General features: G+C 37.0%; 1 protein-coding gene across 1 annotated transcript; it reads left to right on the plus strand.

Annotated features, from left to right (window-relative positions):
• Nucleotides 1-9,065: 9,065 nt before the first annotated feature.
• Nucleotides 9,066-19,793, plus strand: mtTFB2 (mitochondrial transcription factor B2). The gene is made up of 7 exons (XM_019056310.2): nucleotides 9,066-9,814; nucleotides 10,165-10,322; nucleotides 11,952-12,099; nucleotides 14,153-14,289; nucleotides 15,229-15,390; nucleotides 16,611-16,768; nucleotides 17,295-19,793. Exons 1-7 carry the CDS (start codon nucleotides 9,418-9,420, stop codon nucleotides 17,551-17,553), a joined length of 1,419 nt encoding a protein of 472 aa, XP_018911855.2. The 5' UTR covers nucleotides 9,066-9,417; the 3' UTR covers nucleotides 17,554-19,793.
• Nucleotides 19,794-20,046: the final 253 nt, after the last annotated feature.

The following is a 20,046-nucleotide window of genomic DNA, read 5'->3' on the forward strand; positions in this document are numbered from 1 at the left end:
AGATACGTGGTTTGGTAGTTTCACCGTCGCAGTGTAAAATAACGACGGAGCTCAGAGGAGAATTTTATGAGCCGTCCACAGCGCGCATGTCCACTAATTACTTCACACGACCAGTGTGTAATTTTAAAAGTCGAAAATTAGAAAGAAAAAAGAAGAAGAAGAAGAAGAAGAAGAAAATGCAAGATACACGAGTTTCTCCGTCAGGGAGCTCTCCCTGCAAGAAATCGGACACAACCCGCCCGCCGGGAGAGCCGCGGCCAGCTCGAAACGCGCACTGACGCCTACAAACCTAAGGGGCTACTTCACGCATTGCGCAATGCTTGAAGTATCCCCTTAGGTTTGTAGGCGTCAGTGAGTGTTTTGAGCTGGCAGCTCGCCGCCGCGCCGCGCTGCAGCGTGCCATAAACTTGCCCACAATTTATAGGTCAGGGTGTTAAAATGTAGGCGATGGACCACTAGACAAGGTACGAATTTCAGCATTCTGATACATGTTTCTTCACCAAAATTTCACGTAAAACACGATGCGCACAACGAAAATTATCGAAATCAACTCTTTCAGAAGATATTCAATAATTCTTTGTGCGTGAAGTGAAAACACCCGCTCATGAAAACTCAATGCTCTACGTGATTCACATCGTGCGCTAAACGTTATCATTAACGTTTCTGCGAAAAAAAAATCTGGCAACCTCAATCTTGGTACTTTGGCTCAGCGATACCAAATTACTTATAGTTTGAAAAACACTTGGTGGGAAATGAACATTGCTCGATTGAAAAGCTCGCTGAAACCGTTGAAGTGCGCGATTTGACTCACGTAGACCTTTGAGTTTATTGTGAGCGGGCAGTCTAAATTCCTCGTGACCAATGTGAAATAAAAATTTTAATATCTCCGTTAGGAGTTTGTTTCAGTGATATTTGTTGCGTGAATCGTGTTTTACGTGAAATTCTGGTTAAGAAACATGTATCAGGATACTTAAATTCGTACCTTGTCTAGTGGTCCATTTGACATCAAATTCGAAATTGCGACTTAAAAAACATCTGTTACGATACTTTCGTGATCTTTCAGTTATTGTCCGACTGATTTCTTCCTATTCTTGAGTTTTGGACCATAGTGCGCCGCGGCGGGTGGACGGCGGCTCATGAAATTTTCCCCTGCGCTCAACCGATAAAATAAAAACGATAATATCTTAGTCAGGAGTTGATTTCAGTGATTTTCGATGCAATAATCGTGTTTTACGTGAAATTCTACTCAAGAGACATGTATCAGAATGCTTAAATTCGTACCTTGTATATTGGTTCAATGTGCCTCCAGGTGGAAACTCACACTGTTCGCAACTGATGAAAACCGCTTTGAGCTGACAGGGCGGGGACATTAGCGGTTTTCATTCGCATGATTCAATTCAATTGATAGCCTAACATAGTGTCCACCCCAACATACATTAGTAATGATTAGACTAATTTTAACTGATTTTACATTCAACGAGTTTCTCAGCGATCATCTTAAGCCGAAAAATAGCGTTGATCATCCACTTGAATTCATTCGTCAATAATCAATTTAATGTTTAGTAAACATGGGGATAGAAAGTAATGAATATCGACGGTGTAAGTCGGCAATCACATAAACGGCCGTGATTTTTCTTCTCTGTGCGAAGAAAATTCTGCGTAAACTTCAAGGAATGATGCCAATTTGTTCTCCTTTAAAAAAACAACATAGAGGCGGAGATTTTCAGACACCGCAAACGAGTTATGTGATTGTCGACTTACACCGGCGTCGATATACTTAAAATGCTGTACGACCAAATTTTTTGTCATCCTTCGCCAGTTCTCCCCCAGGTTGGGTATTTCCTTAGCATTATCAGTGGCATGGCATGCTTTGCGATTTATAGATTGATCCTGACATTTAAATATATACGGAAAAGGATGGATAAACACGGTGTTGGCGACGAACACCTTAATAATCGATCTTTACCATAGCTTCAAATGGGGAAATGTCGATAGTCGATCATTCACGCCTGGCCACTGACTGCATTATGGTATCTCTTAAACCTCCCTTATACAGGGCGCTTTGACTGATATCACACCAGTTAAAAAAATTAATGGATGTAGCACTGTTCCTACGGCTGAAAGTGTTTCTTTTTTCCTCTTTCTAATTTAAGTTAGTTTTTTTCCATTTCACGAGGGTCTCCTATTGCGCGAGTTTCGCTATTTTCCCCCGTGAAAGTTACAGATAAAGAAAGACGGTGAAGATTCTGTTGTGAAACTCTCAGCTATAAAACAAGCTAAACAGGTTTTTTTTTTTTTTTTTTTTTTTTTTACCTCTCGGGTTGGTGAGATATTTTTCACTTTCTGCATGTACCCAGCTCCTCTCGTCGCGGATCCGATTTCTGGGTGCGTTTTAAACATTCGCGCATTTCGTTTCGAGGAATCCATAAAGCAATTAGCAAAAGAAAATTTACAGAAAAAGCGCTTAAAGGTTATTCGATGGACGCTATTATTTGGTGTCAAAACGAATTGCAGTATATCGTATCGATTAGTCCCAACTTTTCAGTTTCTTGTCATTTTTCTCGAATTTTGAGATCGCAATTCTGTTGTCAGGAGACTAAATAATTTCTTACCAATTTCGACGGACAAATTTAACGTAATAAAGGCGTGGTTTTCTTAGAAGAAAAATATTGCATTCGGGAGCAGGTTCGATGTCAGTATCGAATGCGATATTCTCCCTTTAAAAAATCCACGTCTTTATTAGGTACGTTGAATTTGTTTGTCAAAATTGGTAAGTGGATTCTTTAGTCTCCTGACGGCAGAATCGCGATCTTAACATCGAGGAAAATGACAAGTAGCTGACAAAATGGATCAGAAAAAGAAGTATGAAATATTTCACAGTCTCGTGAAATTTCATGAAAGATTTTACTGAAATTTCCAATCTTTTATTTCTTTCTTACGCTTCATGCCACCCTGTTTCAGGGTTGCATTTAACTCTGATAGGTATTATCAAACCACAGAAACTCAAGACTGGAAAAATGGACTTTAGCAGTTTTTGCACGACACGATTCAATTACTATCAATATCTATGTTAACATTCAAATTATGTAAGCAGGGATGACCGTGAGATTGAAAATTTATCTTTAAGAATCGAAAAAGAAAGTTTCACCACCTGCGTAAACACCATAGAGTACATAGAGTCGTAATGTAAGTGGGAGAGCTGGCGCCACTTTTAAGCATTTTCCATGTCTCGAATTCCGAGACTCCTGTGTGACGCCGGGTCACTTTTTCGATACATAATCGATTGTTTGCGATACATGGGTACCCGGCCATCCGATGACAACAACAACAACAACAAATGAGATAGGAATTACCACGTATTCCACACCGCCATTTTGGATCGAAAATGTATCGAAAAAGCGACCCGAACCCGGCGTACACCGGGCTCGGAATTCGTCGAGCAGAACATGGCGCCAGCTATCTCCCATTTACATTACGACTCTATGTACTCTATGGTAAACACACAAATGGACGCGTTATTTGTTATGCCATATTAGAAAATATTTAAAAATTCTAATACATACAACAATTCGTTTTATTTTTGAGGGTTTGCCTTGCCATTTGATATTACTTTCCCTCTTGCTGGACCGAGTTTGATGGAAACGCACTAAGCCGCATTCTGGGGAAAAAAAGGAGTTGGGAGTATAGTTCTGAATCCATTAGGTGTCTTTCCTCCTGTCTGAATTTCCACTTGAGAAAAAATAGTTTGAACACGACAACGGTCGTCTCTCTCAACCGTCATTTCGTCGTTTCCAGCACGAAGGAACGTTACTCCATTCCAAGGTTGCCAAATTGACTCGAACAATTAATTTATTTTACAAAAATGTACGTAAGAAGTTTCCTCCCGGAAGAAGGCGGCGTGGACGTCCAGTAAAAGGTTGGCGAGAGGGAGTGGAGGGGGAGATCAGACGGTGTAATCTGCCCGATGATTTGTGGGAGGATCGATTCCGATGGCGATTTGGAGTCGCAGAGCGCTCTAGTGCGCTGAGGTAGCGGCTTGATATGTATGTATGTACGTAAGCAATTTTTATCCAAAATTGGTTGGTTTTTTGCTTGGAATCTAGAGAAAAATCAGGGAAATTTTCAGTCAGAAATGCCCAAGATTCTCTTGATTAATAGGCAATTTGCGAGGGGAAATTTGGCAACATTGAAATGGAGTTACGTCCTTTCGTCCATGAGACGACGATTTGCTCGCGGCAAATCCTCTCGTTGAATTTTTTTACGTAGCTATCCCACTCACAGCACTCATTCGGCATTAAATCATAGCTGTGAGGGACAATGCTGCGGGAAAAAATATCTCTTTAGGAGTGTTCCATCTATGTGAGAACGCCAGCTATTTGCGTGGGGCTTAAAAGGTGTAGTGACATTTAGGTACACTGAGCGAGGTGCTGCAAAAAATTCGCCACGCTTATGTCGCTGGCGTCATACGTCATATGCGTCAAGTTTGCGTAGATTGTTTAGACGTAATGGAATGGACCACTCTGAGAGTTGCTTTATCAAAGAGACGGAGGAGGCATGAGCCCCAAAAAGGCTCCCTTCCTAGCATAACATGCGAAACACTAACTTCCTAGCGAAAATGACACGACTAGCGCCACCTAACAAGGGCTACGCGTCATGGTTCTCGACTCCCTTCCTCTTTTCATCGCATTTAAGGGGAAAAAATTTCATGACTGCATCGTCAGAAACACGGGCCATGTTTAATTATTTTGGATTGAAAGAAGAAAGAATAAAAAAATCGCTTTGAAAGAGCCTCCCAAAAAAAGAGCCTTTTTTGGCCCCTTTTCCGAAACTCGGGGATTTCATTCAAATGTGGCCTAAACGAAACCTTATGATGACCTAAGACTCCAGTAAAAATTTTAGCTTGAGTATACGTCTGGTTTCGGAGATACAGCGTTGCAAAGTTTGCATATTTAAGCTTTAAAAATCTTCATAGTTTCAAATATTATCTTCCTAAAACCAACATCAGAGTGAACTTTACAATCTAAAACAAAGCGTAAATGAAGCATAATGATAAAAAAAGCCTCCATCAAAAGTTTTAGCTCATGCATGACCCCTGTTTTGGTAGTGCAACGTTGCAAGTTTACCTTTCTGAGCTTTAGATGCTCATATTTTTAAGTTTCTTGTTTAAAAACCAATTTTAGTGAATATCAAACTGCGTTTTGAGGGATAAAATTAACCCCTAGTGATACTTTTGGATGCATAGTTGCATTGATGAAAGGCTACAATGATTTCAAGTAACACAGCGTTGCACAGTTTACATCCTAAATCTCTGAAAATGTCTTTTCTCTTGTTTTCTTATGAGAGACAACTCCGATCAAACATGTTTCGATATTGTAAAGTGAAATACAAGGAATCTTGTTAGTTCTAAGTGACAGTTGGTGTAAAAAATGACACTGTTGCCTATTTATCTTTTTTTTATCTCAACATTTAATCATAAAATAAAATTAAAATTAGGATACTTCCAATAATTATCTAATTTCAAAATCAAATTCAAGAGACTTTGCCATGCTCGATGAAATGCTCGCAGCACCAGCATTGCTTTCAAAATCCAACAAATTATGCCTCGCCATAGTTGCCAATTTAACCGTTTTTAAAGTAAAATGAAAAAAATAAACATAGAATACAGAATTTGCCGAGTTTTTTTAATTATAAATAAATATTGATCTAGAGAATACATTTATTATGCCTTGCAAAATAGAGTACCTCCACTGTTTTTTTAAAAAAAATGAAAAAATGAAAAATATTGAAAAAACTTGAAAAAATTAAAAATATTGTAAAAAATTGAAAAAATAAAAAAAAAATTTAATAAAAATTAAAAATATTGTAAAAAATTGAAAAAATAAAAAAAATCAAATAAAAATTAAAAATATTGAAAAAAATTGAAAAAATTGATAAAATCAAATAAAAATTAGAAACAGTAAAATAATATTAAAAAAACAAAATTAAGTATCAATTATTGGAGGCATCTTTATTTTAAAATAATTTTATTATTAATTGTTTGAAAATAAGTATTAATAAACTTAGCAAAAGTATTTTTGCGAATACCAATCGTCACTTGGAACTGACATCAGCCCTCGACATTTTTCCCTGATATAAGGCCTGACACCCATTGACGTCCTCTTTAACTAGCATAAATAATAATTTCGAGAGTTTAAAGTTGTTAACTTGGCAACGCTGTGTCACCACCAATTAAAGTATCCCTATTTAAATACAAACATAGAGCTACAAATGAAACATTTGGTAGATTTCATGCTTCAAATTCTAAAGAAGATCCACGAAAGTAGCTGTTTAAACGCGGGACTTAGAAATATAAACATTTTTAAAGCTCAAATGTATAAACTTAGCAACGCTGTATCATTAAATCTGTACTTACGCTTGCGGTAAGGCCTATACAAAAGACTTATCATATTATAAAGTTACATCTAAACACCATACACAGATCTGTTGGTGATCAATAAGTTCGTTTTTTCATTCAGAAACTTACAAAAATGAGCAATTTTTATAGGTCTTTGGTGTCAACTTTGCAACGTTGCATCAAGAGAATCAGCAGTATCACCGTATCAATAGGAATATAGATTTAAAGATAAGACTGACTGTAGGTAAAATGTCACAAAATAACAGATTATATCTGATGGAGTTGTTTTTTAAAGTAAGATATTTGAAAATATGCAAATTTTTAAAGCTTAAATATGCAAACTTTGCAACGCTGTATCTTGGAAACCAGACGTATACTCAAGCTAAAATTTTTACTGGAGGCTTGTCTCATCATAAGGTTTAATTTAAGCCGCATACGAATGAATTCCCCGAGTTTCAAAAAAGGGGCCACTTTTTGGGAGGCTCTTTTCTGTCAGTATGTTTGAAATGATTTTGGAAAATTCGAGGTCGGCAAATGTTATGAAAATTAACTATGGTTTAAATTTTTCAAGAGAATTGAATAAAAGAAAAAATATTCGCAACCGTGCAATCGGAGATAAATACACGTTATGCGAAATATCAAAACTCGAAAATATCGCGTCAAAATTATCTGCGATTTTTATTCTTAAATAATTTCGGAAAATTTACGGAAGCTCTTTGGAAAACTGCGGGAGGCTTTGTAAAAAACATCGATTGAAAATAAAACATTAGGAGATCAGAGCTACGTTACAATCGGATATAAATACGCTATGATTCGCGTGCAGCCGTTGGTATTTCAATTCATTCACGGCAGGCGTAATGATACAACTATTTGACCACGGATGTAGGCATGTTGCAGCCAGCCGGATTGAAGGCGCGTCACCTTGCGAAGATGTCTCGGCCGTGTTCCCATTCCTGGCCGTCACGACAATGAAATCGCAGCAAACCTAGGACTACGCGTCAATATTCCTCACATTTTTCAGTTGAAAAATGTATTTCAACTGTAACGCTTTAAAAACTTGAACCGCACTTGATTCTTTTTTCTGTTTAAGAAGATAAAAACACGAAAAAATCGCGTCAAAGCTTGTTGCGATTTTTAGTTTTAAATAATTTCGGAAAATTTACGAAAGGCCTTCAGAAAACTGCCGGAAGCTTTGTAAAAATCATCGATTAAAAATAAAACATTCGTAGATGAGAGCAACGTTACAATCGGATATAAATACGCTTTGATTCGCGTGCAGCCGTCGGTATTTCAATTCATTCACGGCAGGCGTAATGATACAACTATTTGACCACGGATGTAGGCATGTTGCAGCCAACCGGATTGAAGGCGCGTCAAACTGGGAAGATCACGCAGCCGTGTTCCTTTCCCTGACTGTCGCAACTCTGAAATCGCCGCAAACCTAAGGATACGCGTCATTATTTTCACTATTTGCCCTGTTTTACTATAATTGAAATTGAAATATGTATTTCAACTATAACAATTCAAAAAATTTAAATGTATTCTATTCGTTTTTTGATTGAAGAAAATGAAAAAACGATTGTAGCGCGTCGAAACTTTCTGTGATTTTTATTTTTAAATCATTTCAGAAAATCTCCGGAAAACCTTCGGAAAACGACAGGAAGTATTGTAAAAAACATCGATTAAAAATAAAACATCAGTAGATGTGTGCAACGTTACAATCGGAGATAAATACGCTTTTGATCGTGTGCAAACGTTGGTATTTCAATTCATTCACGGCAGGCGCAATGATACAACTATTTGACCACGGACGTAGGCATGTTGCAGCCAGCCGGATTGAAGGCGCGTCACATTGCGAAGATGTCCCGGCCGTGTTCCCTTTCCTGGCCGTCACGACGATGAAATCGCATCAAACCTAGGACTACGCGTCATTATTCCTCACATATTTCAGTTGAAAAATGTATTTCAACTGTAACGCTTTAAAAACTTGAACCGCACTTGATTCTTTTTTCTGTTTAAGAAGATAAAAACACGAAAAAATCGCGTCAAAGCTTGTTGCGATTTTTAGTTTTAAATAATTTCGGAAAATTTACGAAAGGCCTTCAGAAAACTGCCGGAAGCTTTGTAAAAATCATCGATTAAAAGTAAAACATTCGTAGATGAGAGCAACGTTACAATCGGATATAAATACTCTTTGATTCGCGTGCAGCCGTCGGTATTTCGATTCATTCACGGCAGGCGCAATGATACAACTATTTGACCACGGACGTAGGCATGTTGCAGCCAGCCGGATTGAAGGCGCGTCACATTGCGAAGATGTCTCGGCCGTGTTCCCTTTCCTGGCCGTCACGACGATGAAATCGCAGCAAACCTAAGAATACGTGTCATTATTATATGTTATTATCGCTTTTTGCCCTGTTTTACTACAGTTGAAATGGAAATATGCATTTCAACTGTAACGATTCAAAAAATTTAACTGTATTTCATTCGTTTTTTGATTGAAGAAAATGAAAAAAACGAGAGTAACGCGTCGAAACTTTCTGTGATTTTTATTTTATTGATAACAGAGAACAGCCGTACCCAAGCAAAGGATGTTTACTCTTGAGCCCGGTGTGCCAACGCTACCTAGCTGTAAAGCTACGAGGCTTCATACGTAAACATAATAGCTAACCTATATCAGTAACGGTGCCCCACGAAGATATCCCATGTGAGCCACCTCTAATCTCTAATATCATTGACTTTGACTATCATTGTGTTTTTGTACCATTTTTGTATCGCAGTGGTTTTATTTTACCTGTAAACTGTAATTCATGAATTTCAAGTGAAGCAAAGTGATTCCTCTCGAAAGTTTATGGTGAAACTATGAATCTTCAGGATCATGCAGCCCAGTGAATCAGGGATGGTCGAGCCGTTATTCATGTCATCCTGATGTAGATGCAATAATGATGATTGGCAAATTGCCTCCCAGATATATCAATACTGAAAACCTATCTCATTAGCTGTGATCCAAATAGGATCTAAAAATGCTCAATTGTGTGCCTGCGGTATGGTTTCGGCTAAATCCTATGGTTAGCACTTGCTTTAAAGCAATGTTTACGAGCAAATTGGACTCGTTGATCTCGAGATGTCCTTCCAGGATTTCAAATTTTAGCTCCAGCATTTGCTGCTCCCACAAAGCTTATTACCCTGACAAACCAGGGAAATGGGAAAGATCAGAGATTAAAGTCAAGTCATCTTTAGAAAGTGTTACAGAAGCTGATGTAGTTCCGAGTAAAAAGAAAAGATCTCGAAGAAGAGAAATGATGGACTATTATACTTTGAACGAACATCTTAAATCAACTTATTTCATTATTCCAAAGCAGTTTTGGACTGTCAGACATAGTGTAGACCTTTTCTATTTAGCAGAGGAGCCCACTGCAGGTTTGACTTCATTTTATTCTTTACTTAAATTTTTTTACAAGATTTCTATCACTTTGAAGAAAAGTGCTTCAGTTAAATTAATTACCTACTGTGGTTTAGTTCATTCAGGTAAAAATTATTTTAAAGTTTGTTCTTAGCAGATTTAGCTACACAATTTTCAGCAGGTATGAATTCTGCGAGAAGGGAAAGTTCTCAAACGAAGAGTTGAACAATCTCTGTTTCTCTCTCAGCTTGATATCTTTCAAGGAAGAATCTGGATTTGATTGTATACTCTTGTTTTTTGAAGTGTTTGTTAAGTAATCATTTTTATCTGATCTTTATCCATGTATTGTCACTGTTCTTTTTTCTAGATAAACTTTTCTGTCACATAGTAAAGCATATTCCGACTACATGTGAGTATGTGATAGAAGTCAACCCTGGACCCGGGCTACTCACTGAGAAATTATTGAATCATGGTTATCAATTGAGGATTTTTGAAGGCACTGAACCTTTTGTTGCACACATGGAGGTAATGCATTTCAGATAATGATACTTATCATCACACTTTGGTCAAAATTCCGCGAGCATAACAGACCAAAAAAGACCACGATCCAGTTATTTTAATTCATTTTTCAAAGTATACTGTAAAATAAGCTACCAAGTATTTTTTCCGATTTTTTCAACCCTAAATAACAAAGAAATCCAGTTTTAAAAATTCCTTAAATGGGACCCTTTTTAAATAATATTTTTGGTGAGCTCTGATGATGTAGCCAGGCAAGGGAAACAGCATTTGCTATTTGGCTGTATTTAGCTGCAGACATTTCTTTGCTATGTCAATTGAGGGGCTTGGAAGACAAGGTGCATAACTGCAGTTTTTATTATTTTGATAAGTTCTAGATTTTACTTGAACCTGTAGTGTGCTTTGAATACCCTCAAAATTCACAAGTGTTTGTCTCACACCTTCATGAATATTCTCGGAAATTTTCAGCTCAGTTGAGCCAAATTAAGGCCTGCAGTTGGGCTTGAAGTGATGGTAAGTCGCACTTATCCCGCATCCCCTCTAAATGAAAAATGCACTCATCCCATTCGCCGTTTTCTCCGCATCAAATGACTTCCAGACAAAATTGCTTAAGGTATTCTGATAGACCTTACCTTCAACTAAAAAAAAAACACACACAGCCCAATTTTGGTAAAAGACATGCTTCTGAGCACACGATTTTATTTTTATTTCCATCCTTCCTTTTTCAAAACGAAATGGTCTGGATTTCTGTTTCCCCTTTGCCTTTCCTTCCTGTTTTTATCTAACGTGCTTTTAGTGAGGCCGAGTCTCTTTTGTATCTCACCTGTTGAAATACAAGTATAACAAGCCATGGCATGCAGCTGAGGCGGCTGGGCTCTAATTTCCAGTCTCAAAAAACTGCACTTGTGCACCTTGTCTTCCAGGCCCCTCAATTCTACCGTTGGCCCCTGATTGTTTGGATTTCCATTAAATTTTTCTTCCCTTTGAAATGATTTTTAAACATCTTGATGAACTTTTTGGTTTTTGTTCAAAATGTACGTCAGAATGGACCAGTAGACAAGGTATGAATTTAAGCATTCAGATACATGTTTTTTAACCAAAATTTCACGTAGAACACAATGCGCACAACAAAAATTACCGAAATCAACTCCTTACAAAGATATTTAATGATTCCTGATGGGTGAATTCAAACCACCCGCTCAATAAAACACAATGCTCTACGTGATTCACATCGCGCGTTGAATATTATCGTGACAGTCTCTGCGATATGAAAATCTGGCAATGACAATTTTGACGCTTTGGCTCAGCTATAGCAAATTGCTTGTAATTTGAACAACACATGGTGGGAAATGAACAGTGCTCGATTAAGAGGCTTGCTGAAACTGTTGTAGTGCGTGATTTGACTCACGTAGAGCTTTGAGTTTCTTGTCAGCGGGCAGTTCAAAATCCGCGTAACCAATGTGAAATAAAAAGGTTAATATCTTCGTCAGGAGTTAATTTCGGTAATTTTCGTAGTGTGAATCGTGTTCTACGTGAAATTCTGATTAAGAAACATGTATCAGAATGCTTGAATTCGTGCCTTGTCTAGTGGTCCATTACTATGCTGCAACCCTTGAAATATTGTGTCTTATGTTCCAGGAAATACAATCCCAGCACCCACATATTTTGTCCATTCAACTTAATAACTTCTTGCAGTTGCCAATCTATGTAAGGCAGGATTACATAGATAATGGTTCTCGTACTGAAGCAGTGTTAAGAAATATCAAACCGCAAGACTGGGAATCCGGTAATTTAATTTTGTGCATGAGTGAAGCAAAAATTTTTATTTTTTGTGATGATTATAGTGTTTCTAGGCAGGCTAGCTTTCCCCTCCTTGTGGACCCCTTCAGATAAACCGATGATTTTATGACGAATGAACCGAGACAAACCTAACTTCTTCCATTTTTCCTACTGACAGCAAGAATAATTTTTTAAGCTTGTCAGTCTGCTTTTATTAAAAAATATATCACATTCTAGTCAAAGTATCGCAGGCACCATTTACGCTTCGATGCTTTGTTACCAGGCGTTTCAATAACGTTTTGGTTCTTTCTTTGAAACTTTTCATACTTCCATGAAAATGTCAGGGACGAACATTGACCTATAACACAATCTAGACCGCGCACTAGGCCCGGCTTTAGGCGGGGGAGGTAAGACAGCTAGCGGGGTAAATCAGGGTAAAGATGCGCCCTCAGCTTAGTTGATACAGCCGGATATACGAACGAAGCATACCAGGCAACGGCGTGGCAATGGCAAGACTGGCATTTCCATTGTTTCGGTACATATTGCCGGCACACTTGCTGGGTTGCCTATCGTCTCGCCTGAAGGGACTCTAGTCTCGCCGAAATTTCCTAATGTGCGGTCTAGATTGTATTATACGTCAATGGGGACGAAAGACATATTGGATAAAATTTTCAAGCGATCTGCGCTTTAGTTTTTCCGTAAATAATTTTACTCTTTTGAGATATACTTTAGCTAGGAGGTGACAAATTGAAGATCAAAAATACTTGCCATCAAAGAGAGAGAGAGAGAGCGAGAAAAAACTGTCTTGAGGAAAGAAGATGAGTTACTTTAAAAATGACTGATTTAGATAAAGTACTTTTCTTAGTCAGGAAACTGACATAAGAAACAAATGGTGAACTTGCTGGGAGGTTAATTAAAGTAACTAGTGGATTAAAAGTCTGATTACCCATCATTATTAATGCCTAGATTACCTTCATAGGTATTTTGATTACAGTATCAACCCTAGTTCAAATTTAAACAGGCTTTCAATTCAGCAGGAGCTCTTGCTCTAACGGACCTCGAGACGAGGTATGAATTGGAGCACAATTTGTTTTCTCTTCAAACTTTCACAAAGAAAAAAAAAAAAAACTTGACTCACACGATAGGAGGTTTGGGAAACAACACCCTAACATGGAAGTTTTTACTATTAACATTGAGTTACTGGCAAAAATACAAATGATGTCATTCATATAATCAATCTCTCTTTTGATCCGTGTGAAAATATTTGTCGATATCTTGCTCAAGAGTTGCTACTGGAATTTTTATCTGCCTCTCAATTGTACTCTAGGTAAGATTTTGAAAAGAAAACATGCTTCATTATATCCAGTTCAGACCTTGTCTGGTGATCCTCTGTGTACTTGATCTACTGGAGATTTGTGAACACAAGAAAAAGATAGAAAAAAATTTTAAGCATGTGTATCAGAAATTTGTGAAAAGGGAAAGAAGTGCAAAAATATCCGTACAAAAATTAATCAAATCTTACTAAGCTTGTCTGCAGAGATACCAGAGTGATTTCACGTAAAAGCTCAAACACCAAAGTTTCAGTCTATTTGACTGGGTAGTATATGCGGAAAATTTTGTTTTAGTAGCCAAGGCCCTATTGCTCATGAAACATGACAAGAATTAAATGTTTTAAGCCCATTTGAGTGTAATTCAAAGAGAATGGGCCTGTTGCACTGGTTTCAGAATCATGTTTTGATGCTTGATTCTTGTCGCCTAGCTAAAAATATTAAGATTTGTTCAAACAGCAACTTTCTACGTTGAATATTAACCCAAATATTGTGCATTCAAAAATGCTGTTTATGATGTCATCCACCGCGATAGTGACACCCTTGGTTTCTTTCACCTTGTTTTCAAACGCGATATCTTGATCAATATTGAATTTAAAAAGTTGCTGTTTGGACAGATTTTATTTTTTTTAACTAATCTAGAAGAATCAAACATAAGAACAGTATTCTCCACCAGCGCAACTGACCAATAGAGCGTTTTTCATCTTAAAGAGTTGACCGTTTTTTTTTCAGATTCTCTAAAAATTATCTTAGGTATACCAAAGGAGAAGTTTCTAATTCATCTTATCTATGACTGCTACCGAAAAGTGGGTCTTCCTTCATATGGACGTCCAGAAATGTACTGTATTATACCACCATCACAGCTTGTGGTATGCATTATGGCTATTTTTTAGTATGTTTTTTTTTTGTGATTAAGTACTCTCTCACTTTTAAAAACCACCAAAAATAGTAAGAATTAAAGAATCATATAATATGATCCTTTTTCAAAATTTCACGCGGATCATGTTTTAGAAATTAAGGTATGATGAGGCAATCAGTATTTATAGTCCCTGATGGAATTAAAAATTCACACTCCCCGTTCACCATAAAACCAAAATCAACATAGGTCAAATTGGCCCTCAAAAACAACTTATCACCCCACAAATAGGTGTAAAAGATTAAAACTGTAGATTAATTTTTTGATTATAGAATGAATTGAGATTTAATTTCCTCTCTGATTCCCAGGATTTGTATACTTGTCCAGAAATATTCAGGATGATATCATGTTCTGAGGGTTGCCAGCCAGGTTGGCCTACTGGTCAGTACATCTGACTCTAGGACAAAATATTCTGGATTTGAGTCCCAGCAGTGGCACCAAATTTTCATAGATTCAACAAAAGGGTCTACCGTTTCAGATTGCTCTCATCCCAGTTATACAAAAATTTGAAAAAAACCTAGATCATGGACGTGTTTATGATAATTTCTTATGTCCTCTGATGGCTCCAGGCTCTCAACAAAATACGAGCCAAATAATGTACAAAAATTTGTACACACATTTATAACATAGTTTGTAATACATAATACACTTTTTACGGATGTAAGAAATCGTCACTCCTCTGACGTAAGGGCGTGTCTCGATTTCCAAGTGAACCCTGTTTCACATATAAATCCACGCTTTCTAGAGCTCATGCGGAAATCAAGATACGCCTTTACGTCAGAGGAGAGATGCAATGAACTATGACTGGGCGCCATTATGGTATGAATCTAGAAATAGAGAATTTTCAAACCAAGTGATCAAAATTTTCTGACACAATCTCTCCTGATTTCAGCCTTACATTACCGCACCTGACCACAAAAAAGAAATGTACCGCCACAAAGCAATTTTGTTTCAAACAGTGTTTGACTTTGAAATTCTAGATGAATTAAGTAGAGCCAGTTTTCTTCCTTGGCACACCTATAAAGGATCAGCTCGGAACACATGGAGATCAAAGGTATGCTTTCGGTCTCGCTAATTTTTTCCCCCTAAAATCCATGCATTTATCACTCTCTATACTCGTAGGCTTAGCATGTCACCAACCGGTTTTTCTCCTCCTTGTTCCCTCCCGTGCCAATTTCCCTAGCTTATACCCAATTAGATATTGGTGAAAGTACCAGTTTAAATTCAAAATGAGGGGGAAATTATTCAAATGACGAAATTCATATTGAAGTTTGGCTAGAAATGTTTGATTTATGAATTAGTTTTTCTTATATATCAGGGGCACCAAGGGCCCAGAGAGAGTCGGAGCCCCAAAGTGGCCCGGAGGGCACCCTCCTAGTCAATCAATGAAATCCTCAGAAGAGTATATGATCTATGCGAGGAGCTTTGAGTTGGTGCCTTCCCACCACAGGCATTTGCAGGTGGGCAGAAAAAGTTGAGGTCTCAAATGTTGAATTTTTGCTTTAGAGACAGTAGCATTCAAGTACAGATAATCAGCTTATAATTAACTAGGGGGCTACGCCCCCTGGCCGCTCCGCGGTCCAACCCCCCAGAGGCGCTTCGCGCCTCTAATTAGCAGATATCGTGAGATCGTTAAAAGATCATTAAGAGTTAGGGAAAACCCGGTTTGGAGACGGCGGGAAGCATGTGAGCGTGTGCGGCGGGAGGAGAGCGGGGAGTGGAGGAGAAACCGGTTTGTGACATGATTAGCGTTACACCCTCAGCGTGACACGGCACTCTTATGATTTTATACTATAGAGTAAGATATCACTGATGGAATTAAATAGGATTTTTTTGGGGGTGTTCTCTGGCTTGGAACTACAATTGGATTATGTCTTTCATACATTAGTATCATTAAAACCTGAAAGGCACTCTCAAATCGTCTCTTTAAAATCTCATCGGTGAGTGTGCAGGTGGCAATTTCATCCTCAATGTTTTGCCACCCACTAATTGTTGAATAAAAGGTGTACTTTGCATGTTTGTCATATTGCATTTCAAGGAATTTCATAACTCATTTTAATAACTTAGCATGGTTGTTTAATTTTACTGAAGTTTATTCTTTTTTTAAACTTGTATTTGATCCACAATGCAATTAATTATTGTAGTGTTGAGTAATTCTCAGTCTCAACTTGATTGACTGATTTGACCTAATTCTTGTTTCACTACTTAATTTCTAGAAAAACCATTCCTTTCTTTTTATTCACATTTATTTTTTTACTTTCTCTGTGTTTATAGTTGAAAAGATTGGATACAAATTATATGTACTTAGTCAAAATCAGTGGGAAGAGAGATTTCTACAGAATGTTTGGAGACCTAGAGACTGTGGAACTTTATCAGAAGTTCATATGCCAGTTTTTCCGCCGTCCAAATTTTCCTGTCATTCCTATTCTAGAGTAAGTAGAAACTAAAACAATTTAAAAAATCAGATTGGTTTTTTTCTCCTTCCTTATTGACAATCTTTGTCTGTTGATCCCGATTGAGACAAGCTGATGGCTCTAGCCTGATAGTTTGACTATCTTCCAATACCCCAGATTTTTTTCTTTGTCCTTCTATGAACATTAAACCTCAGCTCATAGCTATTAAGGGGAGTGGGCTGTTCTATGCCAGCCCATGTAAAATTGCAAATCGTTTACTATCTTCCAATTTACGATTTCCACCCGATCATACTTTCAGAGTTATTTCAAAGTGCTTTTGATCAAATTTTGTGTATATTTACGCTGTTATAGCTATAAATTACTAAAACATCAGTGTGATATGATGCTTGGAAATTCTGAAGAAATTCCTTAAAATCCCGAATTATCAATTGATCGATTGACCATTGATTCACTCTCCAAAGTGCTGAAGAACTCCCTTAATCATGGTGGACTAAAAACAAAATTCTTCATCAGCATCCCCTAATTTTGTCTGATTTTTTTCCAGGAGGTGGTTTCCAAATTGTGGTCCGAAAGTGATAAATCAAGGCCATGGAATATTTACACTTTTCAGTGATCTATCTCCTAGTGAAGCATTGGCACTGTTCCAGCTGTGTAGGACCCTTCCTGGTTTTGAAAAAGCTCCATTTTTCTTCGAAGTTGAACTGGAGGAGGAAGAAGCGGAAGAAGAGGATGATGAAATGAAAGATGAATCAACCAAAATGAAGAAAGGAGAGGAAGAAGATGATGTCATGCATCATGTATGATTCCTTTTCCCTAATATTTAAGAGGCAATTTCTACCAAGAAAAATTATTTTGTTTTGAAATACATAGCAGAATTGTAGCGAGGCAGACAGGATCCCATTCTCCAATGTCAAAGCCAAGAATGGCAACTTTGATAAGGTGTCATGATGAGTAGAGAGACTAGAGGCTCACAGGTCTGTCTCCGGAGGTCAAGGTTAATTAGCCAAGAAATGATTTTTGTACTTGATTTTCAAGGATGTACTTGTTTCAACTCAACTCTGCCACAATTCATCGGATTAAAATTCTAGGGAGTGAATTTTGGGATTGAAAAAGACGGATTACATTCGAAGTAATCAGTGTTTCCTGTGGTCTGGAAAACCATGGAAGGACAGGAAAAGTCAGGAAATTTTTCAAGTAGCATGTCGGCTGGGCAACTGCAGCAGGTGTCCCTCGAGAGAGCGTAGATAACTTGTAAGTGCCTTTTTCACAATTTGAATCTCTAGGAATGGGTATTTCGCCCAGAGTTTGGCTAAAGTCAGCTCAATTAAAATAAAAAGTTTAAGCGGGAAAACTTACAGAATTCAGGTATTTCAGAGTCATGGAAAAGCAAAAGTGTCAAGGAAGATGAAGAAATTATGGGAACCCTGGTAATTATTAACCAAGAAATATTTATAATTCACCTATAAAGGTAAGCAGAAAACATGGTCTCTGGTAGTTTACATTTTTTGAAATTTTTTTGTCATAGATAAACAGAAATTTTAGTATTCGGTCAGGAGTCTCCAAGCTCTTGCTACTTTCTTTAAGTACTTCAACTGCCTTGCCTTTTGTTTTCAGTAGCTGTTTCCTTTTAAGTCAACCATTAAAAAGAAAAAAATATCAGTAGAGTTCCAAAATGTTTCCCCATTTTTCTTTCATGTTCAGTAATTTCTGCGGAAATGTTTTGAGAAAATTAAGTACGTAAGGTTTGAAAAGAATTTAAATGCTCCTTCTAAAATTTCTAACATTATCCTTTGTAAACAAACCTTAAAGAAACTGGATGAATAAAAGGAGGTGAATCATCGACGTGAGTCATTTACTTGGTTTTCCCTCTTCTATTTTTAGAGCTTGTATAATTGCGTCTCAACTGGTAGAAAAATCTCAATTGTTTACAAGGAATGGAATAGGTCCTGGAAATATCTCTTTTGAAATAAATTAGACAGTGTACTTATATTTAAAATCAAACTTTTTACTTGAAAAGGAGAAAAAATGTTCACCGTTGCAAGATATCCCAGTGGATCTCTAGGACTGTTGATCTTGAGCTCCAAAAAATGGGAATTTTTTTTTACTCACTGGTGTGTAACAAATGAAAAGCAATATCAGTGCTTAAAAATGCTCAGTCTATAGTGTCCAGTGTCTTTGATCAATAATCTAAAAATGGTATGAAGCACTGGATTATGCATCAAATCTTACAAATTTTGGCGCCTGCTAAATTTTAATTTTATTTATCAGATAATGCCTCCTGAGCAACAATGAACTTTAAAATCGAACTTTTTAAATGTCAGTCTCAAGTCAGGGAGTCGAAAAATGACAAACTATTGAAAATCTTATAAAAGCTCACTAAGCTAAAGAGGCCCTAAGCTGAAGTATTTAAAACAATACGGAAATTTAAGCGGCGCTGAATTTCCCGGTAATTAGCGGGTGGTCTTTTAGGTAGTGAAATAAGAGAAACCTGTATCTTGACTAGGCTATCTCAAATTTTCAGGTTTTTTTTATGTACCTTGAGAAAATAATAGGTACCTCTGAGCACTTGTTATCATCACATGAGATTTTTAGAGAATATTCTTGAAATTTGAGAGAAGAATCTTGCAATAATTTTGATCAGGCAACCTTTAGAAAATTAAAACTGTCAGGAAATCTGCTTGTGGAAAATCAAGATGTGTGTTCCACTTTCTACATCAGTTTGTGTGCTGCTTTAAATGTATTGAAATTGTAAATCAGATTATATTTTTCAACAATTTTGTGTTAACAGATTTTTGGAAATTTTTGTGAATTAGCTGTATCCTGAAAATTGGAACATCCATGTAAAATTCCTACTGTTCTGCGACTTCTTGCGAAAAAATGAACAAAGTTCTTATTGAAAGAATTTTCGTAAAATTGTTTTTCGGAATGCATTTGGGATTTTTTTTAATAAAAAGGCAGGTTTTTTTAAGAGTAATTTTACTCTGTGTTCATTTATATAAAAAGATTTTAAAAATTCCTCGCAATTAAATGTTTGGACCCTGTTTCTCGAGTTGTATTTTGTTTTCCTTACATACCCAGATTTATTGTTCAGGAGAATATTCTGACTGAATAATCTTCGGTACTTTCATATTTTTTTTTTTTTTTTTTTTTTTTTTTTTTTTTTTTAAGTCCTTTCAATCAATAGAGTAAGAATGAAACTCATGTTAATGTTAATTATTTTTTTTTATATCAATGTTGAGAATCATCAACAGGCTAATATGAAATTATGTAGCAGTGAATATTTGTTCACAAGTTAT

Source organism: Bemisia tabaci, chromosome 9, assembly GCF_918797505.1.
Source record: "Bemisia tabaci chromosome 9, PGI_BMITA_v3".
Classification (NCBI taxonomy): domain Eukaryota; kingdom Metazoa; phylum Arthropoda; class Insecta; order Hemiptera; family Aleyrodidae; genus Bemisia; species Bemisia tabaci.

Excerpts from the sequence above, each read along its gene's own strand:
- mtTFB2 (XM_019056310.2), top strand. The coding sequence starts at position 9,418 with ATGCTCAATTGTGTGCCTGCGGTATGGTTTCGGCTAAATCCTATGGTT. Across the intron at positions 10,323-11,951 it reads CTTTTGTTGCACACATGGAG|GAAATACAATCCCAGCACCC; the intron begins GTAATGCATTTC and ends CTTATGTTCCAG. Across the intron at positions 14,290-15,228 it reads TACCACCATCACAGCTTGTG|CCTTACATTACCGCACCTGA; the intron begins GTATGCATTATG and ends TCCTGATTTCAG.